The sequence below is a fragment of the Cervus canadensis genome, chromosome 27 (assembly GCF_019320065.1).
Source record: "Cervus canadensis isolate Bull #8, Minnesota chromosome 27, ASM1932006v1, whole genome shotgun sequence".
In the NCBI taxonomy this organism is placed as follows: domain Eukaryota; kingdom Metazoa; phylum Chordata; class Mammalia; order Artiodactyla; family Cervidae; genus Cervus; species Cervus canadensis.
In genome coordinates this window covers 1,381,266-1,394,644 of record NC_057412.1, presented here as the reverse complement: position 1 = coordinate 1,394,644, position 13,379 = coordinate 1,381,266, and the positions used below count along the sequence as shown (strand labels likewise).

Here is a 13,379-nt window from a genome sequence, read left to right as displayed (position 1 = left end):
TGTCCTTCACCATCTCCCAGAGTTTGCTCAAACTCATGCCCATTGAGTCGGTGATGCCATCCAACCATCTCATCCTCTGTCTCCCCCTTCTCCTTCTGCCCTCAATCTTTCCCAGCATCAGCGTCTTTTCCAATGAGTTGACTCTTCGCATAAGGTGCCAAAGTATTGGAGCTTTAGCTTCAATATCAGTCCTTCCAATGAATATACTGATTTCTTTTAGGATTGACTGGTTTGATCTTCTTGCTGTCCAAGGGACTCTCAAGTGTCTTCTCCAACACCACAGTTCAAAAGCATCAATTCTTTGGTGGATGCTGGATGGATGGTGGAGGAAGGATAAATTAGGAGTATGGGATTCACAGATACACACTACCATATAGAAAACAGATAAGCAAGAAGGATTTACTGGGACTTCCCTGGTTGTCCAGTGGTTAAGACTCTGAGCTCCTAAGGCAGGCGACATGGGTTTGATCCCTGGTCTGGGAACTAAGATCCCACATGCCACATAGAAGATGGCCCAAAAAAAGGATCTGCTGCACAGCACAGGGAACAACATTCAGTATCTTGCAATAAGGTAAAATGGGAAAGAATGGAAAAAAAGAACATATATGTGTATTTGAATCACTTTGCTCTATATCTGCAATTAGCACAACATTGCAAATCGAGCATATACTTCACTTTTAAACATCCTTAAAGTCTCAAAGAGAGAAAAGCAGTATCTTGTGGAGAGCCTCAGAAAGTATGATGGGGGTGGGCAGAGCCAGGTCTGATTGGGGGAATTGGAAAGGCAGGATGACAAGTTTGGCTTGAGATGCAAAGGGCTCCAGCGCTAGACAGGACTCTCTAGGAGTGCACCCCTAGGTGCTGTGTAATTTGGGAATATGATCAGTTAGATTTTTATCAGAGAAACAGAATCACCCTACAATGTGTGTGTGTGTGTGTGTGTGTGTGAGAGAGAGAGAGAGAGAGAGAGAGAGAAATAGGGGCTTGACCTTAAGAAATCATGGGAGGGATTTCCCTGGTGGTCTGCGGGGAGCGGCCTGAACCAAAAGGCTGGCTCTGGGAGCTGCCTTGATCCTCAAGGGTCTGTTCGCAGACATAGCTCTCTGTCTCGCCACCCCTCTCTGGAATTTATTATCCAAGTTAAATCTTAACAGAACATTAGCAAGCCTTGAATGCACACATGATGCAGATGGATAGCCTTTCACGACCACCCTTAAGATAAACAGATAAACGGGATGCCTTTCTTACCCCTTGACGTTATCAGAGAGTTCTGGTGATTGTTATCTCAAAGTGATGTATATGGAAAAATATTTTAAATATTTTCTCTTCTGAAGATTCTCTTCTTGGTTTAGTATAAATGTAACCCTGAGAAATAAAGAATCATCGCTGACTGCAGCGAACTTCTCGACCCCATCTGTTCTGTGTCTTTATTTCTTAGCCTAAAGGAACGCGTCGTGTTGCTCGCTGAAATCTTCCGGCTGGCCCGGCAGTGGTCCAGTGGCTAAGAGCTTACATCCCAATGCATGGGGCCTGGGTTTGATCCCAGGTCAGGGAACTAAATCCCACATGCCACAATTAGAGAGTTCTCCTGCTGCAACTAAAGATCCCTCCTGCCACTGTGCTGTGCTTGGTTGCTCAGTCATGTCCAGCTCTTTGCGATCCCATGAACTGTAGCCCACCAGGCTCCTCTTTCCATGGGGATTCTCCAGGCAAGAACACTGGAGTGGGTTGCCATGCCCTTCTCCCGGGGATCTTCCCCAACCCAGGGATTGAACCCAAGTCTCCCTCATTGCAGGCGGGTTCTTCACCCACTGAGCCACCAGGGAAGCCCACAACAAAGATCAAAGATCCCACGTGCCATAACTAAGACCTGGCACAGCCAAATAAAGAAAGAACTGTTTTAAAAATAAATAAATCAGGGAAGTTGGCTACATAATCTGTGTAAGACTTTTTTTTTTTCCTGTGTCTGGTGCTGCAGCCTGGGCAAGAGCGGGAAGAGAAGGTGGACGAAAGGAGGGGTGTACAAGGACATGCTGAAACCACCATCAGTTTCTCACCATCTCCAAGTCGCCAGCAGGGTGCCTTTGTCGGGGAGCTAAACGGGCACCTGGCCCAGGAGACAGGGAAGCCAGGGAAGCCGTAGCAGCAGGTGCTGGAGGAAATGTCAAGACTGGCTGCATCCCTGTTCTACAGGACGCCAGTAGATAACCACAATGCTGTGAGCAGCAGCAATCCCTCTCATCCTGCCCGTCTCCTGAGAGGAGAACAGCCGCATTCTACCTTCTAAATCCTGTTTAAAAAAAAAAAAAAAAATCCGCTGATCCATGCTAATTCAGAACCATGCAAGAAGGGAATTCGAGGAAAAGCAGTTATGGCTTAGCTCAGTGGACTGTCATGGCAGTCGGACGGTGGTTGAAAAGGAATTTCCAGACACACAGCATTTCAGGGGGGAATGAGTGTATTAAGAACAAAGAGCAGAGATGATAAGGGCACTTTGAGCACAGTGGGGCGACCTCCTAATAGACCAAGGAGAGTCGACGCATTTCCTGGGTTAGCTGCCAATTCTTATAGCCTCAAGACAAAGAAAATTCCTGGTGGAAGGCTGGTTAGGGTGCCTACAACGAGCACTACCGCGGGTATTTTTGCCTAATATGGGGTCAGGACGCCTGCTGGGGGGCTTTTGGGAGCAGTTACAGAGGGGCTGGGTCCTTTCCAGAGATGGTGCTGCTTGTGGCTCTACGGTAGTGGCTTTGGTACAGGATGCCATGATAATGTGTGCTCAGTCGTGTCCGACTCCTTGTGACCCTATGGGGTGCAGCCCTCCAGGCTGCTCTGTCCATGGGATTCTCCAGGCAAGAATACTGGACTGGGTTGCCATGCCCTCCTCCAGGGGATCTTCCTGACCCAGGGATCGAACCTGCGTCTCTTACGTCTCCTGCATTGGTAGGCGGGTTCTTTACCACTAGCGCCACCTGGGAAGCCTTAAGACGCCTTAAGACGCCATTCAGCTCAAGGCAAGTTACTTAATTCTCCTCGGTGTCCTCATCTGTGACGCAGCAGTCATGACAGCCCGAATTGGTACAACACACACAGAAGCAACCAAGCCATCAGCAACCGTGGGCTTCTTTCGTCACCCCTCTCCCACCCTCCTGAGGGCGGGGAGGGCAGCACCTCTAGATTATTCAAATAAGGAAGACATTTCAGGAAGATCAGCAGGTCAGAAGGCGGAAAATTAACGGAAAGGAATGAGGCAATTCAGGTTTTGTAAGGCTGAAATTTGTTTGTTCATATAATACCGGTAAAGAATACACAACTAAGACTATAAAATCAGGTACAAAAGTATTCACTTAGAATTAGAAAATAAATCACAAGTTACACATTTTTGAAGCTGCTGAATACCGCTAACGTTGCAAAAATTCAGGAAAATAAAATATCTGTGTTAGTTAACTGCCTGACATACCCCTTTAACGCTCTTTTGGACTTCCCTGGCAGTTCAGTGATTAAGACTGTGCTTCCACTGCAGGGCACACAGGTTTGATACCTGGTGGGAGGACTAAGATCCTGCATTTCCCATGGCATGGCCCCAAAATAGTCTTTTATCTACACATTTGACTGTGTAATCGTGGCCTCTACCCCCAACAACCCTTTCAAATATGCTCTAGGGAATTTTCTGGCAGTGCAGTGGTTAGGGCTCCATTGCGGGGGGCAAGGGTTCAATCCCTGGTCAGGGAACCAAGGTCCCGCAAGGAGGCATGCAGCACAGCCAAAAAACTAATAATAATATTTAAAAATAAATACATAAAATACGCTCTATAGAAAGAACAAAATGTGAATTCAGTCTTTTCCTCTAGAATGATTTAATCAAAATGTTTCTTCCTATTGGCAATTTAGAAAAGTGTCTTTTAACTTCGCAACCTGCTATTGATGTATCATGTCAAGACAGTTCTGGAAAACACCACAGGCACCCCAACACCATCCTGCATGGCCTAGAAGTGTGTTAAAGGAGAAGTTGACAGGAAAGAGACAGATGTCTGAACGACTGTGGTTAAAAGCTCTTACTTGGCAGATTTCACAAAAGCATATGACCGAATGCGGGGAGCCCCTTCCACAGCCATGGATGAGGTTGTGGAAAGGAGGGCCTCTGAGGTGTCTGCTTTCAGTGGTTTCTCAGAAAACCTGCCTCCAAAGGGGAGCCCGAGGGGCACCCACTTACGAAGGTTACATGCCATAAACCCAGCTCTGACATCATGCTCTGGCCGGGCGGAGAGGGAACCAACGGGCAGTGGTTGCTGGACGTCCTTCACAGCCAATTCCAGTGAGACTGGCTTCCTGTTCTCTTCAGATTGAGGATTCTGTGGAAATCCCAGTCCTCTCTCTAAGACTTGGCAGTCTCTCAGCCAGGAGAAAGAGGAAACAGAAATGCCAACCACTGAGAGAAACTATCTTTGGTGAGCTGCCTTGAAGGGGGGGGGGGGGGAGGCAGTTACTTGCTTTGGGGATACCTGGGGAGTCATGCAGAATGTCCACCCAAGCAGCAAACTGGGTAGGGATCCTTTTAGTACTTTGCCAGGAACTGTAAGGAAAACATAAACCCTCTACATTTTAGCAGAGAAAAGCTCTGGAAGGAGATTGTCAGGGGGTTTCCACGAACCCTCCAAGATCACAGGCTTCATTATTGCTGCCCCTGGGCATTCCAAATCAAGGAAGACCACCCGCCTCCCGGCCTGGGCTAAGACACAAACACGTGTCCTTTTCTGTAACTTGATTTTTCTTTCCTGATTATAAAAGAAAAATATGTTCGTTAGGGGAAAAAGAAAAAAGCCTAAAAAAAGAAGAAGAAAGTAAAGAAACCCTGTTATCATTCCATAATCCCACACCCTATTTCACGCCAGTGTTTTGGCATATTATTTCCCCCAGTGATTCTCAACGCGTCATTTTTGCAAGGATTCTGCTGTTTTCACTTAACATTTAAACCATGCCTTTGTCTGGAAAAAACTCACTTTAAGCATCATTCAAACACTGCTGGATGTCTCAGCACCTCAGTTTACAAGAGTGGCCAATTTCAAAAGTTCTCCGTTTTGCGTCCAAAAGCAAAGCTTGACGTTACCGAACAGTGCGCTGCCAAGCCACCCAGCAGGATGTCCAGCACGATCCGAGGGGACTCGTGATCCCTTTCCTTGGTCCCACCCGCCCCCATCCGCCCCCGACCCCAGCCTCCCCCTTTATGCCTCCTTCCTTGCCTGCTGAACTTGGTTTATGGCTCATCTTGAGAGAACAGAATGGACTCAAATCCTTGCTGGCATCCAACGGATAAGAGCCAACTCAGACTCACACCCCCGCACTCCCAGCTCCGGTGGTCACTTCCTCATAGACTTCTTCACGGCCTGCCCCCGGGCCAAAGCCACAGACCATTATGAAATATGGGGCGTGTCCCTCCGCCTCGGCCTTGCCGGGCGCCCAGGTCCCCCAAAGCTCCTCTCCTTCAATCCCTCTTTCCAAGGCTCTTTCCAAACCCTACACCCTTAGACTCTACTGTCAAAAAAGGGTTAAAAGCTAAATGTGTACTCAAAAGTCTGATAAGCAAGCAAAAGCTTCAGCTTAAAGGAGGAACGCTGGAATTGTGCAATCCCAGGAAATCGGGAAGCAGTGGACGAAGATGGGGGTGGAGTGAGAGTCGAAGGCTCCGCCCGAGGCCCACCCGGGGCTCTGGGTGCCCAGAGGTCTTTCCCGAAGGATCGCAAGTCGCAGCCCCCCGGCCCCAGCCCAGAAAGCGGCGGCTGGCGGGGTTCCTTCTCCCCCCGGCTCCTCTGAGCTAAGGTCGGGGCCGGCCGGCTCTGCGCTCGCTGGGTGACGCCGGCCCCTCGGGGAGACCCCGGCTCGCGCGGATCCGCGCGGGGCGCTCTGGCCGCCGGGAGCCGGGAGACCCCCGGGGCCGCGGTTCCCGAGAGCGCCGGCGCGGGTAGGGGGCGCCAGGAAAGTCCCGGCGGCGGGCGGGGTGCAGGGGCGGGGCGCGCGCCGGGAGGGGCCGGGCCCGGGCGCGGCGGCCGCGCGGGGCGCTCCTCCGCCCCGGGACGCTCTGCCGCCGCCGCCGCCGCCCGCGCCGCTCGGGAAGAGGCGGGCCCCGCGCGTGCCCTGCGGTCGCCATGGCCGCCAAGGCGGCGACGTGAGCGGCTCGGCGACCCCGCGCCGGGGCCGGGCTGCGCCCCCAGCGCCGCGGAGCCTGCGGCGCCGGGAGCTCTGGGCCATGCGGCGGCCGCCGCCGACACTGCTGCCGCCGCTGCTCGTGCTTCTCAGCGGCTTCGGCGCCGCGGCGCCCCCCGCAGGTAAGCGGGGTCGGAGAGCCCCCGAGGCTGGCCGGAGGCGGCGTCTCGCGGGTGGGAGTCCGCGGGGAGCCCGCAGTAGCTGGGAACCCACGGGAATCCCGATTGATTGGGGGGGGGGGTCGGTAAACAGGGGTGTCCCGATCGGGTGTGGTCCGCGGGGAGGCAGGATCAGTGATCGGGTGGGCTCCGCGGGGAGCCCTCGGGGCGTGGGAGCGCGAAGCGGGTGTAGGCTGGTCGCGGGGGGGAATTCCAGGCAGTCTCGGGCGGCGAGCTGGAGCGGCGGGAGGACCCGCGGGGCCCGGGCCGCGCTGCCCTGCACGAGTCTGGACACTCTGTAGCTGCTTCCCTCCCATCCGCGCGCCGCCGGCCCCAAAGCTAGCGCGACTCGACTCCGAATGTCTCCAAATGAGCAGAGGAAAAACCGGATTCTGGGCTCGAGAAGAGGCCGCTTCCGCCGGCCACAGATTCCTTTTCCCGACCGCCTGAATGTAGCGCTGCCTGGCCTGTCCTCCCTGGGGGGGCCACAGCCAGAACCAGGTCCCGGGCCTGCTTTCCTCGCAGCTTCGTGCCAGGAAGGCCGGCCACCGGCAGGGATCTCTGTCCTGGGGATGGTGACTGTACCTCAGTCTTAACTGGGGCCGGATGCATCTGATTAGCGGGTGTGAAGTCCAGGTGGTCATTCCCCTGGGATCGGATGGACTGGCAGGCGGAGGTGGGGGGGGAGTGGGGCGGCGGCGCAGAACCCAGAAATGTTGCCTTGCGGTGGGCAGGGGATCAGCTGGGGATCTAGCTCGGTTCCCATCTGGACAGCCCCTTACCTAAGCTCAGCCTCCTGCTTACCTCTGACGCTAAGTGACCATACCCATGAGCCAGGGACAAACTACCAAGAGAGAGAGACAGAGAGAGAGACAGAGAGAGAGACAGAGGCAGAGAGACAGAGACAGAGAGACAGAGAGACAGAGATGGAGAGAGAGACAGAGAGAAACGACAGAGGTGGTTGTGTGAGGACATTCTCTGTGTGCAGGTCTATGAGTTTGTGATTTGCTGGCTTCTTTCCCATGGAGTGACTAATATCATAGTTTGGGTAACACTTTAAAAGTCTCAAGAATTTAGAAGGTTTCTCCAGCTTTGATTGTCAAGGTGTTGTTTGATTTTGTTTCTTTTTATCAGCATCCATTGCAACGCCCTTAAACTCCACAGATCCTGGATAAGGGAAGCGTTGCATAAGGAAGAGTATGTGTGAGTGTGTGTGTTTGTGCGAGACAGACAGAGAGAGAGAGAGAGAGTGTGTGTGTGTGTGTGTGTGTGTGTACTCGCGTGCTCCCTGATGTCCGACTCTTTTCAACCCTTTGGACTGTAGTGTCTCCTGCATTGCAGGCAGATTCTTTACTGCTAAGTCACTGTGGAAGCACTAAGAGTGTGATCAGTTCAGTGCAGTCCCTCAGTCGTGTCCGACTCTGCAACCCCATGGACTGCAGCATGCCAGGCCTCCCTGTCCATCACCAACTCCCAGAGTTTACTCAGACTCATGTCCATTGAGTCGGTGATGCCATCCAACCGTCTCATCCTCTGTCATCCCCTTGTGTGCTCCTAGTTAAATGGCTCTTTCCTCCTGGGAGCTGGACAGATGGGTTTGTATCTTTACTCTGCTCCTTAAGCTTCGAGTCTTGAACAACCTACATTTGCTCCTTCCCTAGGCTTCCTTCAAATGAAATTTGTGCTTAGTCACTCAGTCGTGTCTGACCCTTTGTGACCCCATGGACTGTAGCTGGCCAGGCTCCTCTGTCCATGGAACCCTCCAGGCAAGAACACTGGAGTGGGTAGCCATTCTCTCCTCCAGAGGATCTTCCCGACCCAGGGACTGAGCCCAGGTCTCATGGCTTCTGGATCGCAGGCAGCTTCTTCACTCTCAGATGAGAAGGGAAAGGGCAAGCCCAGGGGAGCCCTCGGATGAGGTTCGGGCGTTGGGAATTGCCCAAGGTGGACCTCTATACTGTGCTGCTTCTGACTAGTCTGAATTGTTTGTGATTTGTCTGCTGTGGTCCAGAGGTTGATAGAAGTATTTAGAAAGTTTGTAATTTAATATTGCCACAACACCCACAGACAGGTCCATCTTTCTTTCTTTTTAATATTTATTTATTTGGCTGCACTGGATCTTAGTTGCAGCATGTACACTCTTAACTGCAACATGTGAGATCCAGTTCTTTGACCAGGGGTTAAACCCAGGTCCCCTGCACTGGGAGCCCAGAGTCTTAGCCACTGGACCACCAGGGAAGTCCCAGGTCCATCTTGCTAGTGATTATCTTTTACTGTATTCTGCGAAAGTTTGAGTCTGTGTGATGCACTGGAAATAAGCTAGTCCTTCATCTTTTTGCAAAGCACCACCATGCTATACTAATCTGTTTTTTGTGACTATTTGAAATTTTGCATAATAAACAGTTAAAAACTAACTGGGATATTTTTAAGAGGAACTCTTTGTTAGCCCAAACACAAAGTGAAAATATTAACAGTGATTATACAGTAAAAAGATAGTTAAGCAGAAAAACTTCCAGACCTTTCCATAACTTAATCCTGTGTCCTTCAGTAGGCATGTAATCGCATTTATTGTCAGAGGAGAGAAAAATACAAGTATTGGAAAGAAAAATTTTTAAAGGAAACTTGCACTATCTACCCCTTAGAGCTGTTATGGGCTCCCTGGTGCTCAGACTGTAAAGAATCTGCCTGCAGTGTGGGAGACTGGGTTTGATCTCCTGGGTCGGGAAGATCCTCTGGAGAAGAGACTAACTACCCACTAGCATATTCTTGTCTGGAGAATTCCACGGACAGGGAAGCCTGGCATGCTGCAGTCCATGGGTTCACAAAGAATCAGACACAACTTAGCCATTGAACAACAACAGTAAGAGTTGTTATAAGGATGACATATGCAAAATGTCAGACCTGACCCAATTTGTAGTAAACGGTCATTTACTTTAGATAGTAATTTGCTTTAGATAGCATTTAAAGTACAGTAAGTCAACACACTCTTTAACAATTTAATTACCCAAGTGTTGAAGAATGAAGGCTTCTGTTTGTAATTGTTCTAGTTGCTGCTTATTTTCTAGTGGATCTGAATGTACTTAGGCCACAAAATTCTCTTACCATGACTTGCTGACTTGAACATCCAAAGCTTCTCAGAACTTAGAGACCACTGAGAAAGACAGTAAATCCCCAACCACAGAAAAAAAACCATTGCAAATTAATGTATATTAAATAACTCCTGTTTGTCCATAACCTCAACAATGGAAAGTAATACGTAACAGAAATGTTTGGGGGCAAACTCTATAAATGAGCATAGTGGCCACCATTTATTGGGCTGCTCTTTTAACTCAAACAAGCTGTTAAGTGTTTCCTATACATTTTCTCAGCCATTCTTTTGAAGTAAATAATAGTCCCATTTTGCTCCCTAGGAAACAAAACCATTCTTTTTAGGAAGAGACAAATGGTCTAGGTAGATAAACTGATATCCAGTATTTACAGACAAGACCAACTTCCAGGTTATGGGTGAGAATTCAGGGAGTTTTTTGGTTTTGTTTTTTACTTCTCCTCACCTGCAAGGTACTAATTGGAGATGGGATCACTGATGTTCATCATGATGACCCATCCATGGAAGGATCTGGAAGGGTCTTTTTTTTGTTTTGCATGTTTTTATTGGAAGGTAATTGCTTCACAATGTTATGTTGGCTTCTGCCATACAACAACACAAGTCAGTCACCCTTCTAGGGGAGGGGGTTTCAGGAGGGAAGGGGTCTTTGATTGTCAAGATTAAATGATTAATTCTGATATTAGTAGTACTTTATTATCTGTGTGTGATATGTGTTAAGCAAACTATGCTATTAAGACTCAGGAGAGCCTATTCTTAAAAATGTATAAAATCTCAAACACCTGGATCCAGGGTGGATCGGAGGTAGCCAGCTGGGGCAGGAAGGTGGAAGAGGAGGTATGATTGTACAGTAATTGTCCGGAAGACACAGTTGGAATCTCCCCAGGTCCTCTCTTCTTACCATTAACAGCTAGTGAACCAGTGCCCCAAAGACCGTGGAGGAGGAGGCAGAGTGGGGCTGTGTACACCCTCCTTAGGACTGTGAGCTTTATCTTGTAAAAGCTGGGGTGCCACTAAAGCCTGGTGTCCCCCTCCCTGGACTGTGTTAGTTTCCTGTTGTTGATGTAACAAATGACCACCAACTTGGGGCCTTAATATGACACAAACTTATTTGTGCCTGGCATCTTTGCGTGAGATACTTTTGCCGCAAGCATTTTCAACCTCAGACGTTTTCGCTGCATGACTAATTGGCCATCAGGCAATTTTGCCGTAATAGATAAAATAACTGGCTGACAGCTTGGTTTGACGGTTTGGTTTCAAGTGGTTGAAATGTGAAAGTGTATCTTCGTTAGTGAAGTTGCTGATGGCTTTATCAAGCTGACAGATGATGATGACGTGGGTGTCTTATGAAACACACTGCCCTGGAAGAGAAAGAGGCTAATGGCCCTAATTAAAGGTGCAGAGTTGAACCAATGCTTCCCATAGAGCTAAATATTTATCAACAGACATGTGACAGTATGCCAGGACACACAGTCCAAAGCTCAGTTACAAATATGTGTCCTAGTGTTTAGAAGCTGACACCTTGCTTAATAAAAGAAGAAATGTCAGTGAAAAAGAAAAACCATGAGACAAATCAATAAGCAAAAATAAATTTATATATGTATATATAATATGATAAACAAAAGACTTTGAAGACTAGTACTTCTTAAAGCCCACAAAATAAAATCAGTTGTTTGCACAGTATTGCTATTAGTCTACATACATTTTAAATGTATTCAAATATTTTTCATTTTGCAATAGTCTTTTAAATTTTGTTTATTTTTCATGTTTCGTTATGTCCAATGTTATATCTCTCTTTTATTTTTCATTATTTTAGATAAAATTTACTTTTATCAAAGTAAGATTTGTCAAATTTACTTTTACAACTTACATAAGCTAAATTGCCTTATGGCTGATTAGTTATTCAGTGAAAATGTTTGCAGTGAAAATGCTTGTGGTAAAGCTTATGGTGAAGATGTGTGTTAGTCACTCAGTCTTGTCTGATTCTTTGCAACCCCAAGGACTGTAGCCTGCCAGGCTCCTCCATCCATGGGATTTTCCAGGCAAGAATACTGGAGTGGGTTGCCAGTTCCTTCTCCAGTGGATCTTCCCGACCCAGGGGTGGAACCCGGGTCTCCCACATTGCAGGCAGATTCTTTACTGTCTGAGCCACCAGGCATATCTTAAAAATCACATTTAGGCAGCAGTGTATGGTTTGGTGTCTGGTTTGCCTTTCATTTGTGGTCCTATATTTGCCCCTCACTCCATCTCTAGGAGAGATGGTATCATTTCATTTTTCATGTGGAAACTGAGGCTCAGGTGTGTTGTGGTAGGATGCTGTGGCATGGCTCTTGGTGGCAGGATTCCATGGCTCTTGGTGGCAGGATCAGGATTCCAACTAAAGCCTTTTGTCCAGAAATTCTCTTCTCTTCCCACAAATCCTTTGTTAACACCATTGACTGCAGGTGATATGGCCCTAAATATATGGACCCTTTAGAGCCATCCAGATAAGTCCAGAGTTATTCAATCCTTAAGGAAATCAACCCTGATTATTCATTGGAAGGACTGATGCTGAAGCTGAAGCCCCAATACTTTGGCCACCTGGTGCGAAGAACCAACTCATTAGAAAAGACGCTGACGCTGGGAAGGATTGAGGGCAGGAGGAGAAGGGGGCGACAGAGGATGAGATGGTTGGATGGCATCACCAACTCAATGGACACGGTTTGAGCAAAGTCCAGGAGATAGTGGAGGACAGAGGAGCCTGACGGGCTACAGTCAATGGGGTCACAAAAAGTCAGATACTTAGTAAACGAACAACAGCAAGCAGATTGGACCCACTCCCTGCCCCAGCCTCTTCGAGACCAGAGAAAAGGCAGGACTTACACATAAAGCAAGAAAGAGAGCTTAAGCTTAGCCTGGGTTTCTCCTGGACAAATGCAGAAAGTGGCCGCTTAATCCCTGAAGGAGAGACAGCAGGTTACTGGCCTGCAGCCCCGGAGTTCCCCAGGCCCGAGCCTGCTCCTCCAGCCCTGGGGGATGGGACAGCCCCCAAGTCTCCCTGGAGCTCCCGCTCTAGCGTCTGAGGAAGAGGAACCGGTCACGTGGTGCTCCTGCGGGTCTCAGCAGCTCACATGAAATTAACCCGCTCGCTCCTCCTAAGAACCCTTTGAAGTCTGCACGGTGATCATTGCCCTTTCTCAGATGAGACGACCGAGGCACAGAGAGGTGAAACAAGGTTCTGCCAAGAGCAGGAGGTTCCGCACCCTAAGGTCCTGCAAAGAGCACGGGGCTTTGAACCCAGGCAGTCAAGTTCTGGTCCTCCTCACCCCGGCCGCACCCCGCCCCCTGCACGGTGTAAACACAGGACCCAGGTGGTGGGAAACCCAGGGGAAAAGGGAAGGGGGGATGGGAGGCAGGAAAGTGCCTTGATAGGGTGGCACTTGCGCAGAGCACTGAAGGGAGTGGGGGAGAAGCGTGGCACCGGGAGAAAGAAGGCTCCAGAGAAGGGAGGTGCGAGCCCCCCACCCCCAGCCCCACCCCCGGCGATCCCCTGGAGCGAGGAGGGGCCAGGCAGGAACGGGCCTCCCTCCCGAGAGGATGCGCGCGGGGCGCGGTTGAGGCCGCTGGTGTGAGTGAGTGGGCAGCCTCGGTGCTTCATCGGGAAACCCACAGCCCCGAGTTTCTTCTCTGAATGCGGTGAAACAGGGGATGCCAACAAACTCAAATATGAGAGCCAGCCTGCAGGCCCCCCTGGCCACACCTCAATGAAATGAAAGGTGCAGAAAGCGGAAGGCTCTGATGGAGACTCCCGACGGTTACTGAGAAGGCTGTCTTCCGGTCTGCCTGCCGGGCCTGCCTGCCGGGTGGGCTGGAAGACATCGGTGGTCGCTGGTGCTTCCCTTCTCAGTTGACTGTCTAGGTGGGGGCGGGGAGAGGGA

General features: G+C 49.8%; 1 protein-coding gene and 1 long non-coding RNA gene across 3 annotated transcripts in view; one reads left to right on the top strand and one right to left on the bottom strand.

Moving 5' to 3' along the window:
* Positions 1 to 251: 251 nt before the first annotated feature.
* Positions 252 to 5,215, bottom strand: LOC122428753. Its single transcript, XR_006265813.1, has 3 exons — positions 5,001 to 5,215; positions 2,058 to 2,290; positions 252 to 311 (listed from the first exon to the last, which is right to left on the bottom strand). It is a non-coding gene; the product is annotated as an uncharacterized LOC122428753 (long non-coding RNA).
* Positions 5,216 to 5,855: 640 nt separating this feature from the next.
* Positions 5,856 to 13,379, top strand: part of IFNGR2 (interferon gamma receptor 2) — a 36,066-nt gene continuing 28,542 nt past the window's right edge. Inside the window, exon 1 of one of the 2 annotated variants that reach the window (XM_043448846.1) lies at positions 5,856 to 6,323. In XM_043448846.1, the coding sequence (XP_043304781.1) occupies positions 6,245 to 6,323 (79 nt within the window). In that variant the 5' untranslated portion in view covers positions 5,856 to 6,244. The remainder of the gene's footprint in view (positions 6,324 to 13,379) is intronic. The other variant, XM_043448845.1, reaches the window with a different exon arrangement.